Below are 17437 nucleotides of genomic sequence, written 5' to 3'. Positions count from 1 at the left end.
ATAAAATCTGAACAATGACCTAAAATCCTATCATCCAATATAATTATCCCTAGTGCATTACAAACATTATTCAACATCTCTTCATATATATGTATAGCCAGAGATAATTTCAGAAAAAAACATACCATGCCATTTAACTTAAAAGTATTAAATTTATTTTGTTTAAATAATTTAAAAGCCCAGAAGTAAATGCAGAAAAACAAAATTGCTAAACTTTGCTACAAGATATAATGGCACCTGAAAGTTTTTTCCAAAGGTATTAATATGACAAATTGGAGTGATGATCTTTTAAACTACTTGTTTCAAATTTGAACAATATATTAAAAAAGATGGGGAAAAAGGGTAGGAGGTTTTTCTTTTTGGAGTAATGAAAATGCTCTAATATTGACTGTGGTGATGAATTCACAACTCTACCAAAATCCACTCAATGTACACTTTGGATGGATTGTATGGTGTTTGAATATATCTAAAAAATATTGCTAAAATACTAGATGGGGAAATAAGTACACTTATAGTCCCTCTTATCTCTCCTTTCCCTCATCTCCGTTTTTGTGATAGTTTCATTATTGTTTTTAATTATATTCCCTTTCTAACCATAATTCCCCTCGTCCTTAACCTGACACTCTTTCTTAATGGATGCAGTGCTCCCCAGTAGACTTTTTCCACATTGCTTCATTCTTTAAGACTATGTTCATGCATATCTTAGATGACTAGATCTTGTCTTCTGATGTATTTTTCCCCTTAGACTTTGCCCTTTGAAAGCTTCTCTCTCTTTCCTGACCTCTCTTTCAGAATCATTCCTCTCTAATTTCTTTAAGGCAAGAAGAACAAAAGTTTTGAACTCCGTCTGTATTTCTTTGAGCACTTCCTCCTTTAATGCCTCTCCTGCTTTCCTGTCCTCTGGGTGAGCGTGTTTCTGTATGTGCACAACTATGTGTTAAGGCCCTGCATTCCCTTCTAGGGAGTAGGAGTCTCTAAGCCAGGGGGCTACTCCAGTGAGCGAGCCCTCCTGAGTCTGCAGCCTTTCCTTAGATGGGTGCTTACTGTCACTCTCTGGTCAAAATATAGAAAATTTCCCTGATCTCCATCAGACATATTCCCTGTGATGCTTATCATGCAGTCAGCATAGTGTCTTGTTGTTTAACATAGATTTTTTTTTTTTTTTAGGAGGTACCGGGGACTGAACCCAGGACCTCACACATGGGAAGCATGCACACAACCACTGAGCTGCACCCACTTCGCTAACATACTTTTTAAAAAAAACTTAGATTACATAAATGTTACATAAAAAATATAGGGGCTTCCCATATGCCCCACTTCCTACCCCTCCCACATTTTCCAACATTAACAACATCCTTCATTAGTGTGGTACATTTGATACAATTGATGAACACATTTTGGAGCATTGCCACTAAGTGTGGATTATAGTTTACATTGTTTTATTGTGGCAATTTGGTATTCTTTGCTTCCCCTCCCTCCTTCAGTCTACTTCAGCTATAGTCTAGGCTAAATGTCTGGGAATTAGACACTTAAATAATTGTATCCTTTTCTTCTGCTGCATACTGTAGGGACTTGGGGTACTTGCTTTAATAAGATAAGACAATTAGATATAATAGGATTGTTCTTAAGCCAATTAGGAGCACATGTGTAGGGATCATTAAAATGGAGTTAAACATCCTGTGTGGCAACAAATTTTAACAAGTTCATCTGCTTGATCTTTGTTCCAAAATTATAAAATGTATTTTGGACATCTTTGAAATAGATCTCTTTTGGCTTAGTTGTAAGACAGTATGTGCGTCTCTGAAGCTTCTTTGTTCTATAATATTCTTAGAGATTTTGAATCATACTAAATAGTAACCCACAGTTATAAAACTGGCTTCCCACATTGCTCACAGCATGCACTTCAAAAGTTTTGCATTTTTCTCAATTCCCCCAACAACTCCTCCCAATCAGAATCACTTTAAGTAAATGACCTCATCTCCTTCCATACTGAGAATATTTAGGCCATGTAATAAGAATACAGTAAAATCCCTTCCTTATTTTTCAGCATTTCTTTGTCGCTAGGTTGTGCCTTTGCTGCCATTGCTGAGAAAAGAAGCTTCTTCCTAATTCTTCTCTCCCTGTGGTCTAGTTTTGTTACAAAATACTTTAAATAAACAAACCAAAAACACCAAAAAGCAAACAAACAAAAAAACTGCAGACACTAGTAAAGTACACACCTGCAGCACCATCACCTGATTTAACAAATCTTAGGAGTTTGCCAGATTTTTTTCTAATAGGTACAACTTTAGTACTTTTTAATTTTATAAATGAGATTAGCTGGTAAATTTTGTCTCTCATACTATTCTTGTTTGTCCTTATTTTAGAATTAAAGTTAGATTACCTTTATAAAGTGAAATGGAGAGCTTTTCTTCTTTTGCTCTTCTCTGGATGATAAGTAAAATGAAGTAGTGAAAGGATTTCTTGATGCATCACTAAAATTCATCTTTATTTATTTTTTTAAAAGATTTATTTATTTATTCCCCCCCCCCCCCCCCCCGGTTGTCTGTTCTCTGTGTCTATTTGCTGCGTCTTGTTTCTTTGTCTGCTTCTGTCATCAGCGGCACGGGAAGTGTGGGCGGCGCCATTCCTGGGCAGGCTGCACTTTCTTTTGCACTGGGCGGCTCTCCTCACGGGGCGCACTCCTTGCACGTGGGGCTCCCCTTCGCGGGGGACACCCCTGCGTGGCACGGCACTCCTTGCACTCATCAGCACTGCGCATGGGCCAGCTCCACACCGGTCAGGAGGCCGGGGGTTTGAACCATGGACCTCCCATGTGGTAGACAGACGCCCTAACCACTGGGCCAAGTTCGTTTCCCTCATCTTTAAATTTATTTAAAGTCTGATATTTGTGTGTGGGGATGGGTTGGAATATTTTGCATATTGATCTATTTTTTAATTTTTAGAAGTTTATTCAAGTTTTCTATTTTAAGTTAAATTTGTAACTTTGTAAATTTTAATAGTTCAGTTTATTTTCAAAGATATTGAAATCTTTACTGTATTATAGTGTAATATTATGCTTTTAAGGTCTGTATTTAGAATTATATCTCCCATTTAAATCTATACTCTACCTCCTATTATGTCCATAACTTTCATTCTTATTCTTTAACACCATCATTCACCAGAGGTTTGTTTTATTTTATTTGTCTAATATAAATCAGCTTTTGGTTTTGGAGACAGTCTGTATTGTTCTTCTGTTTTCTACTACATGAATGCCTGCTCTTATTTTTATAATTTTTCTTTCCTTGTTTCTCGAGTTTTTATTGTTATTTATTAACTTATAGTTTAGGTCGAAGACCCTAAATTTAAGGAACTTAAATTTTAGTAAAGAAAAAATATGAGAAATTAAAGAACACAAAAGAAGAGGTAAGAGTATACCATTAAAAATGTTCACAATCCATGCTCCAAATTTTCTGAAGATGGGTGAGATAATAAAGTATTAGGGTTCTATCAGAAAACCTCACAGGGGAGGTATTAAACGTACTCATCCCTTGCTAACACAAAAAGAGAGTGTATTAAAACAACTGATCAGACCAGAAAACATGCACTTAAAACCTCACTGGCAAAGGACAACATACCCTATTCTCACCAGATGTGGTTTCTACTACTGTCTGATAATTTGGTAGCCTTCTATTTGCTGTTATAATAATTTTCAAGACCTATGATAATAAAACAGCCCTTGTAGACATTTCTAACATTTGTTTTTGTGTATACCAGAACAGTGTTTTCTATCATGTACAATTTTGAAATGGGAGAGTGACCGACAAGGTTTGCTGGTTTCTGCTTTACAATACCATCACCAGAGAAATACTATCTAAGATACAAACAAAACCCCTGCATCAAAAGGTAGTGGGGTTTCCATACTGAGCCATATATTTCTCATAAGAACTTTTAGATTACCATCAGAACAAGAATGACTGAGGGATATTTTAGCTCATTATATCTTTACTGTGAGCTCCTAACCCTCGCCACGAAGCTAGATGGATGAAAGATCTCGAGGAGGTCTGCTGTGCCCGCTACTGCAGTCCTCAGGGAGAAACTCTGGTATCCTTCTTGCTTTGGGCTACGCTCATTAGACGCCAAGATCCAACTAAAATATTTACCTCAAATAGGGTGAATATCCTGTATTTTGACAAATTAAGTAATTGCCAGAGAGCAAGAGGAAGCTCTTTGGGGACTATTACAAGCACTATGTATTCTGTTAGGGAAATCTCATAAGGAGAATGGAAATTTAGATTAAACCATGAAGCCTGATTTTGACTGGATTTGGTTTCAGCATTACCAATATAAATAAGAGCAGGCAAGGCATTTACTTTCATTCAGAAAGGTTCCAACAGCTTAGGACTTATCTGCCGCTACTACTGCCCAGAGAGGCAATGAAGGTTAGAACCACACTTCTGAAACTGCAAAAATCAGCTGCCTGACTCAGGTGGGGAAAAAACAGATGAGGGCAATTGGCCATCACATTGATGCTCAGAACTAGCTCTTCCTGTCTAGACAGCAAAGAGGTGTGGGGCAGGGTCATCTTTCTGCCTTGGTTCTACTGCTATACTTGGGTCACAAAGAATAAATTTCCCAAATAGCACAGGATCATTTTTAGTGACAGACAGATGAGGCACTGCACAACTGTGCAGGAACCAACAGGATGCCTCACTCATCCAAACCTCCCAACCCATTTAGTTACTTATACATAATTCATCCAAAAAATCACTCGGGTAGAAGATGAAGGTTCCAAAGAAGTTAAAAACTTAAGGGCCAAAGAGAGCAAAATGTACATGACTATGCCTTACAAAGTACTAAATATTATCCTGATTCTAAAATACTTCACAGCACATAAAATCTTTTACTCCACAAGGTTCCTAAGGTCATACAATAGCAAGGACATTACTTTTTTAAAAGAGATGTGGGTTTTATCTGGAGATGGTTACATTTAGGGATCTTTCTTTCATTTTATAATTTTTTTTATTTTATAATGCTGGGCATATATTGGAGACTTAATAAGCAGTACTGACTTCCTTTGCACAAAATAAGCCATTCCACTCTGCTGGAGTAGTCAGTTACACACTTCCTTTCCAGTAATCGCCTTCTGTTTATTTTGGACAGATTTTTTGCACTGATTTATTTTAAATACCATTTTCTTTCTCCTCATGTTTGACTTGTACAGGATCAGGGAGGAAATCTTCTAGTTGTTAGCTTCCCTTCTACGTGTAACTAGAAGCCTGCGTTTTAACACCTATTGTAGACTCGATTTGCCACATGGTCTGATACACAGCTCCGCAATAGTGTCTCTACAGGTCTAAAACACTGGGTGGGTGAACTGACATTCAAATGAAAGCCAGGATATTGGTTTAGACTTTGGAGATGGATATGCCTTGGCTTGTCTCTTAGCTATGCCATTTGTGGGCAACTTCCTGGGCCTCAGTTTCTTCCTCTGTAAAATGGAAAGCATTCTACTGCACAAAATTCAAGGATTAAATGAGATAAATTATATTAAAGTACCTAGAAGAGTGCACTAAAAGTGGGCAGTAAATAGATTTTCAGTTCTCCAATTCTCCATTTAGCTAGCTTCATTATTTCTATTACTTTATATTCTAAAACTGAGCAAGTTGAAAAGAACATGATGGTCTCCTTTATCACCTTTTAAAATTTGCCAACTTGATTGAAATAGTTTTGACACAGTACAATTTGTAACACGCAAGATGTTTAAAGGCATACAGGATTCACTAGGAATAGGCTTGTAAATCAGCCTTTAGAACTTTTAGTTGACTATCAATACATTTTTTAAATTCTGTTTCAACATCGACTCGAGTATAGATTTCCAGGTTATAAGAATTAAAGCACAAGGAGCCCTGACTAATGATCTGAGCTCCTGGGAAGCTCCCGATACCATAGCACACCCCATTGTTGACTTCCAGTCCTGACTATGGCAAAGTAAAAAAACGTGGGGAGGCCCCTGGGTCTGTACTTTCTTATACTTGTTATATGGCATTGATGTTACCGAGGTTGGTAGCAAACAGTTTTTAACTGAGGTCCCTGACTTTCAATTACTTAGAGCATCATAACATTGTATTCAGTTCCTTTTGTTCTGTTAGTACATTCTTTACATATTATTCTCACTGTATTTTTCTATTTCAGAAGCTGCTCATATTGAAGTCTTTATGACACTGAAAGGATGTGAATAAACATGTCAGCATATGTATGTGGTTAGACACATATACATACATTTTCAGTTAGACAATAGCTATGAAATCATTGGAACTTGGAAATAACACAAAACAGATAATTATGCTATGTTTAAAGAAATTAAAATGAAAATAAATTCTGCTTTCCTAAGAGCTTTTATCTAAGTATTTTAAAAATGCTAATAAAGGCTTTCCATTGAACATTATGTTCTCAGAATTTAGCATATCTGGCCTATAGTCAGCAATCAATAAATGCACATTGAAAAATAAATGGGTTAAAATATTTTAAAAACAGATAAACTCTGCCAATATGAACTACCCTAAGTTGCCAAGAAAGTAAGTAGCAGAACCAGTAATAAAGTTGAGGTCAATAAATTTGTAGTTTCTACAAATCATTTTCCAAACTGGTGCATTGATCCAAGTCATTACCAATACCCGTCCTCACAGGTGAAATAACTAAAAGAGAGAAATGAAGCCTGGAGGTCCAGGGCGCTCAGCAATACAAGGGCTGTAGAGAATTACAAAGTTCAGGACAGTATGCATTTGTTGCCTTTTTAATTCTCATACTCCCTTTTCCCTGAATCCTGCCATTGGGGTCTGGATGAAAAGTCAGCAGGAAGGAAATCTTAAGAAAACCCGGTGCTGACTTGCAAGATCCATCGCCTGTGCCTCCCACAGTTCCCAGCAATTTTACACTATTTTTCAGACAGGCACTACTGAATATTTCAAGCAGCACAGATAAAAAGCAAGGTAGAACATTTTACTGCAGCAGCACCCAAAGATGATGTCTCCTCCTGTTCAATGAAACCATCATTAAAAAAAAAAGTTGTTTTTCCAATACACTATATTCCAACACACTGTATTCCAATAAAGTAAAACACAGTTACACAAGACACTGTACAATAAGTAGATTCATGACTTGGCAGATAATTATTTGGATACATAATTTTAAATCTTTTATCATTAGCCTCTCTTTGCTTCACCTATTAAGAGCACTTAGTAAATAAATTTAGTAATAAACTTAAGATCATTTAATTGTAATCAGATTTTTCTTATTTAACATCCTATTTTATTTTAAGGTAAATTGTAAGGATTTTTAAATTTCCTTGTTTAAAATGTTTAGAATTTTCTATAATTTTATCTGAAAAGAAACAAATTTCTAAAATGCAAAATGATAGTCTATTGAACACTCACCTAAACCAGACTTTTTTAATCGTTTCAAGTGCTGACTTTGTTTTCCAGTGGGAGATTTTTGCCCATGTTTCATTTCTTTATCTGAACTGTCTGCTTCACCATTTTTAGATTCAGATCCTAAAAAGGAAAATAGTTACTATGTCATTATCTTCCTCTTGCTGTCATTAACAAGAAAAATTTAAAATTGTTTTAAAAAACATATATAAAATCTCCTTTTCTAAGAGAATTGTACTACCTTTGGCCACAATCCGAATCCCCTACAGGATGTAAAAAGAAAAGCCTAATAAATCAATCAAACAGAACAAAAAGCAAGAACAGATGGCCTAATAGTGAAGACAAAAAAATATGTTCACTGAGCTGACAGCAGTTAAAAGAAGGATTCAGATTAAATACACACACACAAACACGAATAACCCTTAACACCACTATACCATATAGAGACGAAGCAAGACAGAGAAAGAAAGTGGAAAAAAGAAGGGAGGCTTGGAAAGAGGGAGAGATCCTACCTTTATAAATAACTTTTGTTGAAGGATGAAGAGAAAGCAAACATCAATTTATAATAAATACAGTGGTATACAGGTGATAACGTGATGGAAGGTAAATTAGGAGAAAGGGTCAGGGCTGCACTGAGGTGAGAAAAATGTTGCCAGACACAAAAACTAATAAAGGATTCCTGCTTCTGCAGCAGAGTATTGAAAAACAAATTCACACTCACAGAACTGCTTGTGATAACATTACACATCAGCATGTGGTCCACCATTGAAGTTTAACATTCAGACAAAAGCAAAAGCAGCAACAAGATTCACCTAGTATCACCACTCATTTTCTTCCACCAACGGACATCAGCAAATGAAGTCATCTGACGATGAGCAAGCTGGTACCTATTTTTAGAGCGGGAACTACCTTATATTTTTGTACCACTGAAATAGCCAAAGGTAAAAAAGAATTAACCCAAACCTCAAGTGGAAATATTATTCAGTTTCAGAAAAAAAAAAAATCATGACATCTCTCCGTGAGAAAGTCTCCATCGGGAAGAAAATTGGCCAAGCAGAGGATATTGTAGCTCTTTACCTGAAGGCGAATCCGACTGCTCATCAGACACCTTTAATGGTGTCAAAACAACACGAGGAACAGTCTTGTTTACCATCATTGAGACTCCATTTCTTCTTTTCTGCTGCTGCCTCAAAGCCTATAAAACATGATAATAAAAATATGGCATAAAAACATAACCAACAGGATTTATTGTAATTGAATCAAATGATCCATTTGCCCCTCCTTAGATAAAACCTTTTAAGAGACTCAAATTCCACAAGGCCACTAATGAGTCAGGAATCTTAATAGTCACCTGCATGTCATTTTCCCTCCAAAGCATGAAATCATTGACAAAGGGTATAAACCTAAGATCATTTGCAGTACAATTCAGACTACAAAGCAGCACTTAACAGTTTGTTCTACCTTGGCAGTATGACTTGAGAGTCGGTGGCATTTGAAACTATGACTCCCAAGTAAAATAAATGTAAAATAAATGTTTCGAAACCAGGATAAAAATATATGTCTGCGCTTCTCTCGCAGGTGCGTCCTCTCCCGTGCACTGCTCAGTCAATCAAGTTAACACCGAGTGTCATCAGTATGGACGGCATGTAAGGACTACAGTATTGATGCACTCACTCAGCCGTGGGGAACACTGCACAAAATCACAGAACATGGCAGGAATCATTTATTTCTGTGAAGGGAATCAGTCCTAATCTTGGAAACCTTGCAGCTCTTGGCTTCTGTCTGCTTGACTTTGGGCATTAACCTTCAGAACACGAGCATAACAGCATTCTGGAAAATCCAGGAAAACACTGACACGAGAATAAATCTCTCCAAATGGGAGTGCTTTGTGTTTCAAAATGAATCAACCACGGTGATGATCACGTAATAAAAGACATTTAAAAGTTTTGAAATACAGCTTATCTAGCTGATCGCTTTTATGCAGAAAATTACCTATAATAAAAAAGGGTCTTGAGCACACGAAACTGAGGAGCCATTAAATTTACAGTCACTGGAATGCAAAAACTCCTCAAAAGGTTAAAAGGCTGGCCAAAGACAGTCTCAGATCTTTTTATTCCTAGTGTCTGTGTAATTTCTATCAATTTTACAACATCTCAGTTACTTGATTAATGTTCTTCGACCAGTAGTTGTCAGGATCTCCTGAAATACTGCACTGACTGTATATTCCCTGGCTGTCAGAAACAATGTCATTTATTTGGCAAGGGTATGGTATGAATGCCCAACTTGTTGATTAAAAGATTTAGCAAATCAAATAACTACACAAGTGAAAAATTAAGTACCATTTAAGTGAGAGAAGGAACATTCAGATGAGATTTGAATTCAGATGGGAAAAGTAAATGGCTTGGGAAATCTATTACAAATGATTCTGATGCTAATGATAACACAGGACATGTTCCTTTCAATTCTTACATTTATTGAGCTTTTATGAAGTACCAGTACCAGGAACTGGGGGAGGGAGGAGACATGTGATACTAAGATGAATAAGACATCCTCCTCCTCACTTTTAGCTTACTGGTAATAATACATTTAATGTGCTATAAAATATTTAAGGCATTTACTCTATGCAATGTGTATACATAATGACATAATCTCTCTAGGCTTGTGTAAGACCTCAAAGCACTTTGTAGATATTAACCTAAAAATCCAGTAAGAAAATAGAATATAGCAACTTAAATTACAATTTAGTCCCTCTCTACACACTCTGTAGGACTTCATGAAACAATAAAACCTATATAAAAACTAATCAAATTTTAGGAGCCTATATATCATAGACATCAACAACTTCCCTTGGCAATCCCATTAGGCTTTTTTTTTTTTTTAATCTTTATGTGTTTTGTGGGGGAGGCAAGGAATATTTTAGAAAACATTGGTCAAGAGAAAAAGAAAAAACCTAGAGGCCTGGAAACTGGCATCAAAAAGCCACTCATCTTTGTATAGTACGTCTTCCCCATGCCCCCATTCCTGGTACTGGTACTTCAGAAAAGCTCCATAAATGTATGCGGTAAACAACAATTATAGTAACAAAAATTCTGACCTCAAATTCTAGAGCTGAAACAATCTGTATTGATGTCAGAGTCAGAAAAATCAGTAGTCAGACAAAAAAAAAAGCATGGCAGAAATAATATAAGGATAAGAACAATAAAAACACTATTTTGAAATTGAAAGGATCAAGCTGGAGCCAATACAGGAATACAGAACTGCTAATCAATACAGATCCTATTTTAATGAAATTTTCTGAGTAGATATTTCCTATTCACTTGGAACATTTGCACAATAACTATCACTATTTCTAAAAGCACTGAAACACAGCACTATTTGCCCATAGATCACCAATACTGAATCCCTACACTATAAGAAAAATACTTTTAAGTGTATTAAGAAATAATTACATTTTTCATTTTACTTCTGAAAAACAAGCAGAATATCTGACCCCACATGAAATTTCTTGGAGCACATAAAAATCAAGAAATGTTTGTTTACTGTGACACTAGTCACAGTAGAGCAACAGGCTATTAATCAAACTCTGAGTAATATCAACTATCAGAATGGTTAAAAAGGCACTTTGAATCCACATCCCAGATTCACAGTCATTGTTGGAAGCATCTGTAGCTGCCTTGAAGATTTCAATTTACTTTCCAGAAAGTACAATATCTTTGACTCTGGACACTAGGGACACCCTCCACGCAGACCAGAATGCTGATGGAAGGAGGCAAAGCACAGCTGACTCAGTTGAAAAGCATGGGAGAGTGAGGGCTGACTCCAAACCAGAGAGGCTCTCTGGTCTTTATGTGTCCACAAGGCAGACATGTCCTGACACCTGCTCCTCCAAGGTGGAGTGCGCCCAACCTGAAAAGGGGCCAGTCCTTCACTGGGCCAAGCTGCTGGGATGAGACAATGATAGTGGGGGAGAATGAAGATAGGTGTCAAAGCACATTCCCCATTCGAGGGGGCAGCCGCTACTCAACAGAAGGAACAAATTTGGATTTTTAGGTCAACTCTCCTGTTTTTAAATCATGTACCAAGATGAAATAACACAACGTTGGGCCAGATTTACCCTGAAGGGGCTACTAAACATCATTCCTCAGCTCCCCTGTTCTTCCTGCCCCCTTGAGCCTAACCACTGCCTGATGCAGGTACTGAAATCTCCCTCCTCAAATGGGGTTGCTGCAGAGCAGTCTAAATGGTCATATGGTGCAATGGATAAGGATGTGAGGGTGTAGAGTCAGAAAAAGACTCAAGTAACTAGCTGGGTAATGCTGGGCAAATGATTTGAGATGAGCCTCTAAAACAGAGGCAAGTGTGCTGGTAAAAAGAGACAATAGGAAATCCACAGAACAGTACTCAGCACCGTTTATGACACATAGTAAATAGCAAATGTTATTTTTGTATTTCTATAATTCACCCAGTCTGCAATGAAGGCATGTTTTTGAAGACTTAATCTGTTGCAGTACAGTGTAAGTGCTTCTGACGTAGTACAGTGAACATAAGGTTTTTCCAAAATTATCTTACCTCATAGTGAGGAACTAACAAAGAAACATAAAATAAACATGATACTTTCACATGTAGACAGGTGTTATAAAAAATAATAATAATAAACCAGCATGCTGAGACAGAGTAACTAGGACAGGGAGAGCCAATTTAGACTGAAAGGGCAGAAAAGACCATTCTCAGGAGGTGACAATCAAGATGAAATGAAACCTAAATGACAGAAAGAACCCAGCCATGTGAAGGAAATCATTCTAAGATCCCTAGAAGGAGTGGTAATGCAAGAAAAGAAAGGAAGGCCATTGTGGCTGGGGAAAAAAGGACACGACAGGGCTGAAGAAAAACTCCCAACACTGCTGCTAAGAGTTTACTAGGTACAGGGACTTCAGTCCAATGTAAAGACCATCCTACTGCCCTTGACCTTTGCCCACTAGCCTGAAGTTACCACACTAGCACTGCGGCACTAAGGATTTGAAGAGTCAAGGCAAAAAGAAAGCAAGGGGTTTCTTCTAATAACCAAATGCTATGACTTTATTTCATTTATTCAGTAAATATTTTTGAGACTCCACTGCATGAAATGCATCACACCCCACATCATGGAAGAGTTTCTTTATAGCTGTGAGCATTCTGAGATGCCCCTTTCTTAAACTCTAGGTACACGTCTGCCACAGAGCCTTTGCATTAGCTGGTCCCTCTGCTTGGAACACTTTTCCCTCACATATCTGCAAAGTTCACCTCCTCATATTCTTCAAGTCTTTGCTCATACCCTACTAGCCCCGCCACAGTCTCCAGATCTCCCTCCCCGACCTTGATTGTTTATACCATGCCACTTACTGTTACGTTATGTCACTATCCTCCCTCTGCCATCCTCAAATTTAGTTTCTATGAAAGACAGGGATAGGTGGGTTTTGATGACTGACACAACTGTGTGTGCTTAGAAGAGTGCTGCCATATGGTAGGTCCTCATTAAATATGTAGCAAGTCTAAATTAATACCCTCAAAAATAAGTTTATTAAAATTTAGAAAAGCCCTCGCCTATCTCTTTAACATTTATTGAAGGTTATCATTCATACCTGAACATACATATACAATAAGTACAGCCTAAAGATGTGAACTTTAAAAACAAACATGCATATCATCATCCAGGGCTGCCATATATTACCCCACACCAACAACTTGCATTTTTTGTGAAACAATTGTTAGAAACTATGAAAGAACATCATCCAAATATTACTACTAACCATAGCCAATATCTTACACTTCCACACCCATCTCTCTTTAAAATAGATGGCTTGTTTATTAAAGCAGAAGTGAGAACAATCAAGGAGCAGCTTTATTCTTCTAACATTACATTCACTCATGTTCTGTCTAATTTCCCTTTCCCACTTCTAGACAACATTTTATGTAGAAAGCATAGCTTCTTTCAAGTATTTCAGGTTTGAAATTTTGAGGTTGAATAAAAATCAAAACATCTACCTTTTCCTTACTCAAAGCTTCCTCTCTGCTCTCTCCAAGCCAGGCCTATGCCTTAAGTGAGAAACTCCATTGATATGGAAGTTCCTAATTTTGCTTATCCTCTATCAAGTCCCTCTTCTTTTTTTCTGAGCTTCCCAGAGTTAGGATTGAGATTGAGGAATGAGAAGAAAAAAGCAAAGTCATCTTAATCATCATCATAGTCATAATGCCTTCTGGGGTGGGGAGACACCTAAATGCTGGATTTTTACAGGTGTATTCACGGATAGTTCAGAGGCTTTTGTGGAGAGGCCTTTGGAACTACAGGCTTCCCTGAAATGGACCACACACCCAAGGCAGACTTCCCCTCCCTTAGGCTCAGCACACCCGGGCTCCTCTCACCTAAGCAGGCAGCCTTCTTAGGTGAGGTCTTCCCCAAGTCCTTCATGCCCAGCAGACCGTGCAGCATCCACTCGGCCAAGGACACTTGGCATCCCTGACCACCATAAAAGGTGCAGCTGGATACCTTCCTTTTGCCCATCCACTCTGGGCAGCCTACAGCCTTCAACCCGCCCTAGGTTTCTATGACCCCTCAAATGACAGGAATGCAAGGAGAAGGCAACATTCAGCTAGCTCAGAAAGCCTAACAGGGAGGGAGACTGGGTTCCCTTCTTGTAAAAACCCCACCTCAATGGCTGTTTCTCTCTGACTATTCCTCTCATTTGGATTGAGGGAATGAGGGAGTGAAGCATCTTCCTTCGAGAGATAAGGAGATACGCCTCAGCTTTATCCATTCTCAAAAAAAATTCCTCCAATTTTAGCAGTATCTCGAGCTAATGAATCTTGAGCTACCCTCTCTCATAGCTACTGTGGGATGGTCAGTGGGCCTCTTTGGCCGTTTCTTAGTTAAGTCCTTTAGGGCTGTGTCTAGCATCTCTTCACACCAAGGGACATTTGCATCCTATTGTCCCACTCTAATACAATAGAAGTTAACCACAGTTTAAAGTATAACTATCTAAATTTGGCTATCCCACAGTCTAGAAAATATAAACTCATATAAAAGATTACTAGGATTAGGAGGGCTACTTCAGATGGGCCTCCTTTGAAAGAAGGGGGTACTTATTTTTTCTGTGAAACCTTCAGGGATGCCCTTTTTCTATTACACACCAAGAGGCTTAATAAGCTTGTGGTAGCCCTACTTTTTAATCTATAACTTAGATTGTTTTGATAGCAAGCTTTTTTTTAATCTGTTGTCATATTTACATACTCTTTCTTTTTAAAACAAATCTACTTTATTGATACATATCAATAAAGCATAAATTCATCTAAAGTATACAATCAATGGTATTTGGTATAATCACATAGTTGTGCATTCATCACTTTAATCATTAGAGAATTTTTATTACTTAAATAATAATAATAATAAAAAATAAAAACCAGACAAGAAAATTTCTCACTTCTCAATCTATGTTTTGCCTGTAATACATAGCTACTCTTTCTGGCTATTCTTGCAGAATAAATTTTTTTGCTGCTTAAACAGTTTTATTGAGATATAGTCATATACCATATGATCTATTCAAAGTGTATAATCAAGGCTCTTAGTATAATCATAACGTATATTCAGCTCAAGAATTTTAGAACAATTTCATTATTCCAAAAAGAAAGACTCCACAACCTTTAGCATTCTTTCCACAGCCCTTCATAACCACTAATATGATTTCATCTTCATACACTGATTTATATTTACATTTTATGTAAATGTAATCATACGATATGGAGTTCTCAGTAGACAGTCCTTACTGCAGGGCTGTGCTTCTTTTTAATTGTACGAGTTGCCACTGCAAATCAAATCATGGGTCCACTTTCTGGGTCGTCTGTATTTTGGAGATCATCTGATCCAGAAGGGCCTGTGAAGGCCCATCCTGGTCTAATTCAGAGCTCACTGACTTGGTTCTCCTTTCAAGTTCCATTTTCCTTAATATGATTCCTTTGAAAATATTTTTTTTCAATTAAAAGCAAGTATTTATTTTGTATGAAAAGAATTACAGAATACTGATCACAGGAACAATTTGCCAGTTGCACTGAGTAATTATTGTTCATATACTATAATGTTGTTATTTTACACTTATCTGGTCTACTCCAGCTCTTTTTTGGTTCCTATTTGCATAGAATACCTTTTCCAACTTTCACTTTTAACCTGATTGTGTCCTTAGGTCTGAGGTGGGTCTCCTGTAGACAACATAAACACGGTTCATATTTTTTATCCATTCTATCATTCTATGTCTTTTGATTGGGAAGTTCATTTCCTTAACATTCGGTGTTATTACTGTAAAGGCATTACTTACTTCATTCATTTTGTCCATCAGCTCTCTGTTGTCATATCATTCTATTGTCTGTCTTATCTTTTTTTTTAAAGATTTATTTATCCCCCCCCCCCCCCATTGTTTTGTGCTCACTATCTGCTCTCTGTGTCCATTCACCGTGGGTTCTTCTGTGTCTGCTTCTCTTCACTTTAGGAGGCACAGCGAACCGATCCTGGGACCTTTCAGAGTAGGACAGGTGTGTTCAAATCTCTTGGGCCACCTCTGCTCCCTGGGCTGCTGTCTCTCTTATTGTCTCTCCTCTGTGTCTCTTTTTGTTGCGTCATCTTGCTGTGCCAGCTCTCTGCGTGGGCCAGCATTCCACGTGGGCCAGCTCACCACTCAGGGCAACTTGACGTCATCAGGAGGCCCTGGGAATCAAACCCTGGACCTCCTATATGGTATATTGAGCCACATCTGCTTCCCTTCTTATCCTTTATTTTACCCTTCCTAATAATCTTCATTTCTAAACTCTTCTCCAAATCTCTTGCCCTTATTTTTTTTTTTTTACCTTTCAGGCTGCAGTACCCCCTTTAGTATCTCTCACAAATCTCGTCTTTCAGTAATGTATTCTACCAGTTTTTGTTTGCCTGTGCAGACTGTGAACTCACCCTCATTTTTTGAAGGACAGCTTTGCCAGATACAGAATTCTTGGCTGGCAGTTTTTCTCTTTCAGTACCTTAATTACATCATACCACTTTCTTCTCTCCTCCATGGTTTCTGATGAGAGGTCACCACTTAAAACTTATTGAGCTTCTCTTGTATATGATGTTTTGCTTTTCTCCTGCTGCTTTCAGAATCCTCTCTTTACATGCCTTTACATGTCTTTCATAAGGGTTGGGAAGTTTGGGGGCATTGTTTCCTCAAATATTCTTTCTGCCCCTTTTTCCATTTTCTTCTCCTTCTGAGACACCAGTAATATAAGTGTTGGTGTGCTTTACATTTTCATTCAAGTCCCTGAGACTTTGTTCCACTTTTCCATTCTCCTGTCTTTTCTAGTTCAGATGCTCTGTCTTCAAAATCACTAATTCTGTCCTCTAGCAATTCAAATCTGTTTTCTTATGTGCCTCTAATATATTTTTAATCCTATCCATTATGTCTTTCATTCTCATAAGGTCTGTTACTGTTCTTTGAAGACTTTCAAATTGTTCTTTATGCTCTCTCAGTGTCTTCTCAATATCCTTTATTTATTAGTCATATTTTCTTTAAATTCTTTGATGTGATTTAGGGGAGCTGTGTGATTATCACTGATTAATTTTATTAAATCCTGTATCTCTTCAGGATATTTGGTTTGTTCTTTATGCCTAAGCCATGTCTTCCTGTTTTCTAGCATGGTTTGTAAATTTTTGCTGATGTTCTAGGCATCTGAATATGTTAATGAATTTACTCCAATGGCCAATTTCTCTCTTTTATTTTCCATAGTTCTTCTTTGATATTTTGCTCAACTTATTCCCAGTCTTTAAAATTGCCTAGCTTAAGTTTTTTATGATCAGGCCAGGTATTCACTAGTGGGGTGCAGATTTTCTCACAGGGGTTAAAGAGAGTGCAAGCAGTTTTTTGTCCATGCAATTTCCAGACGGGCCAGCAGATGGCAGTAGTCGACTTACCATTCCACAGAGGTGTTTCAGTCTCCCCTTTCCTGTGTTCCTGTGTTGAATCTCCAGATCGGAG

General features: G+C 37.5%; 1 protein-coding gene across 1 annotated transcript in view; it reads right to left on the bottom strand.

Moving 5' to 3' along the window:
• Nucleotides 1-17437, bottom strand: part of ASXL3 (ASXL transcriptional regulator 3) — a 186424-nt gene that overhangs the window by 73334 nt on the left and 95653 nt on the right. The window contains exons 6-7 of the mRNA XM_004472558.4: nucleotides 8487-8604; nucleotides 7416-7532 (exon numbers count right to left, since the gene is read on the bottom strand). Of these exons, the coding sequence (XP_004472615.3) occupies nucleotides 7416-7532; nucleotides 8487-8604 (235 nt within the window). The remainder of the gene's footprint in view (nucleotides 1-7415; nucleotides 7533-8486; nucleotides 8605-17437) is intronic.

This window comes from Dasypus novemcinctus, chromosome 16 (assembly GCF_030445035.2).
Source record: "Dasypus novemcinctus isolate mDasNov1 chromosome 16, mDasNov1.1.hap2, whole genome shotgun sequence".
In the NCBI taxonomy this organism is placed as follows: Eukaryota; Metazoa; Chordata; class Mammalia; order Cingulata; family Dasypodidae; genus Dasypus; species Dasypus novemcinctus.
The sequence above is the reverse complement of the archived record's forward strand: the minus strand, read 5'-3'. Positions and strand labels throughout refer to the sequence as shown.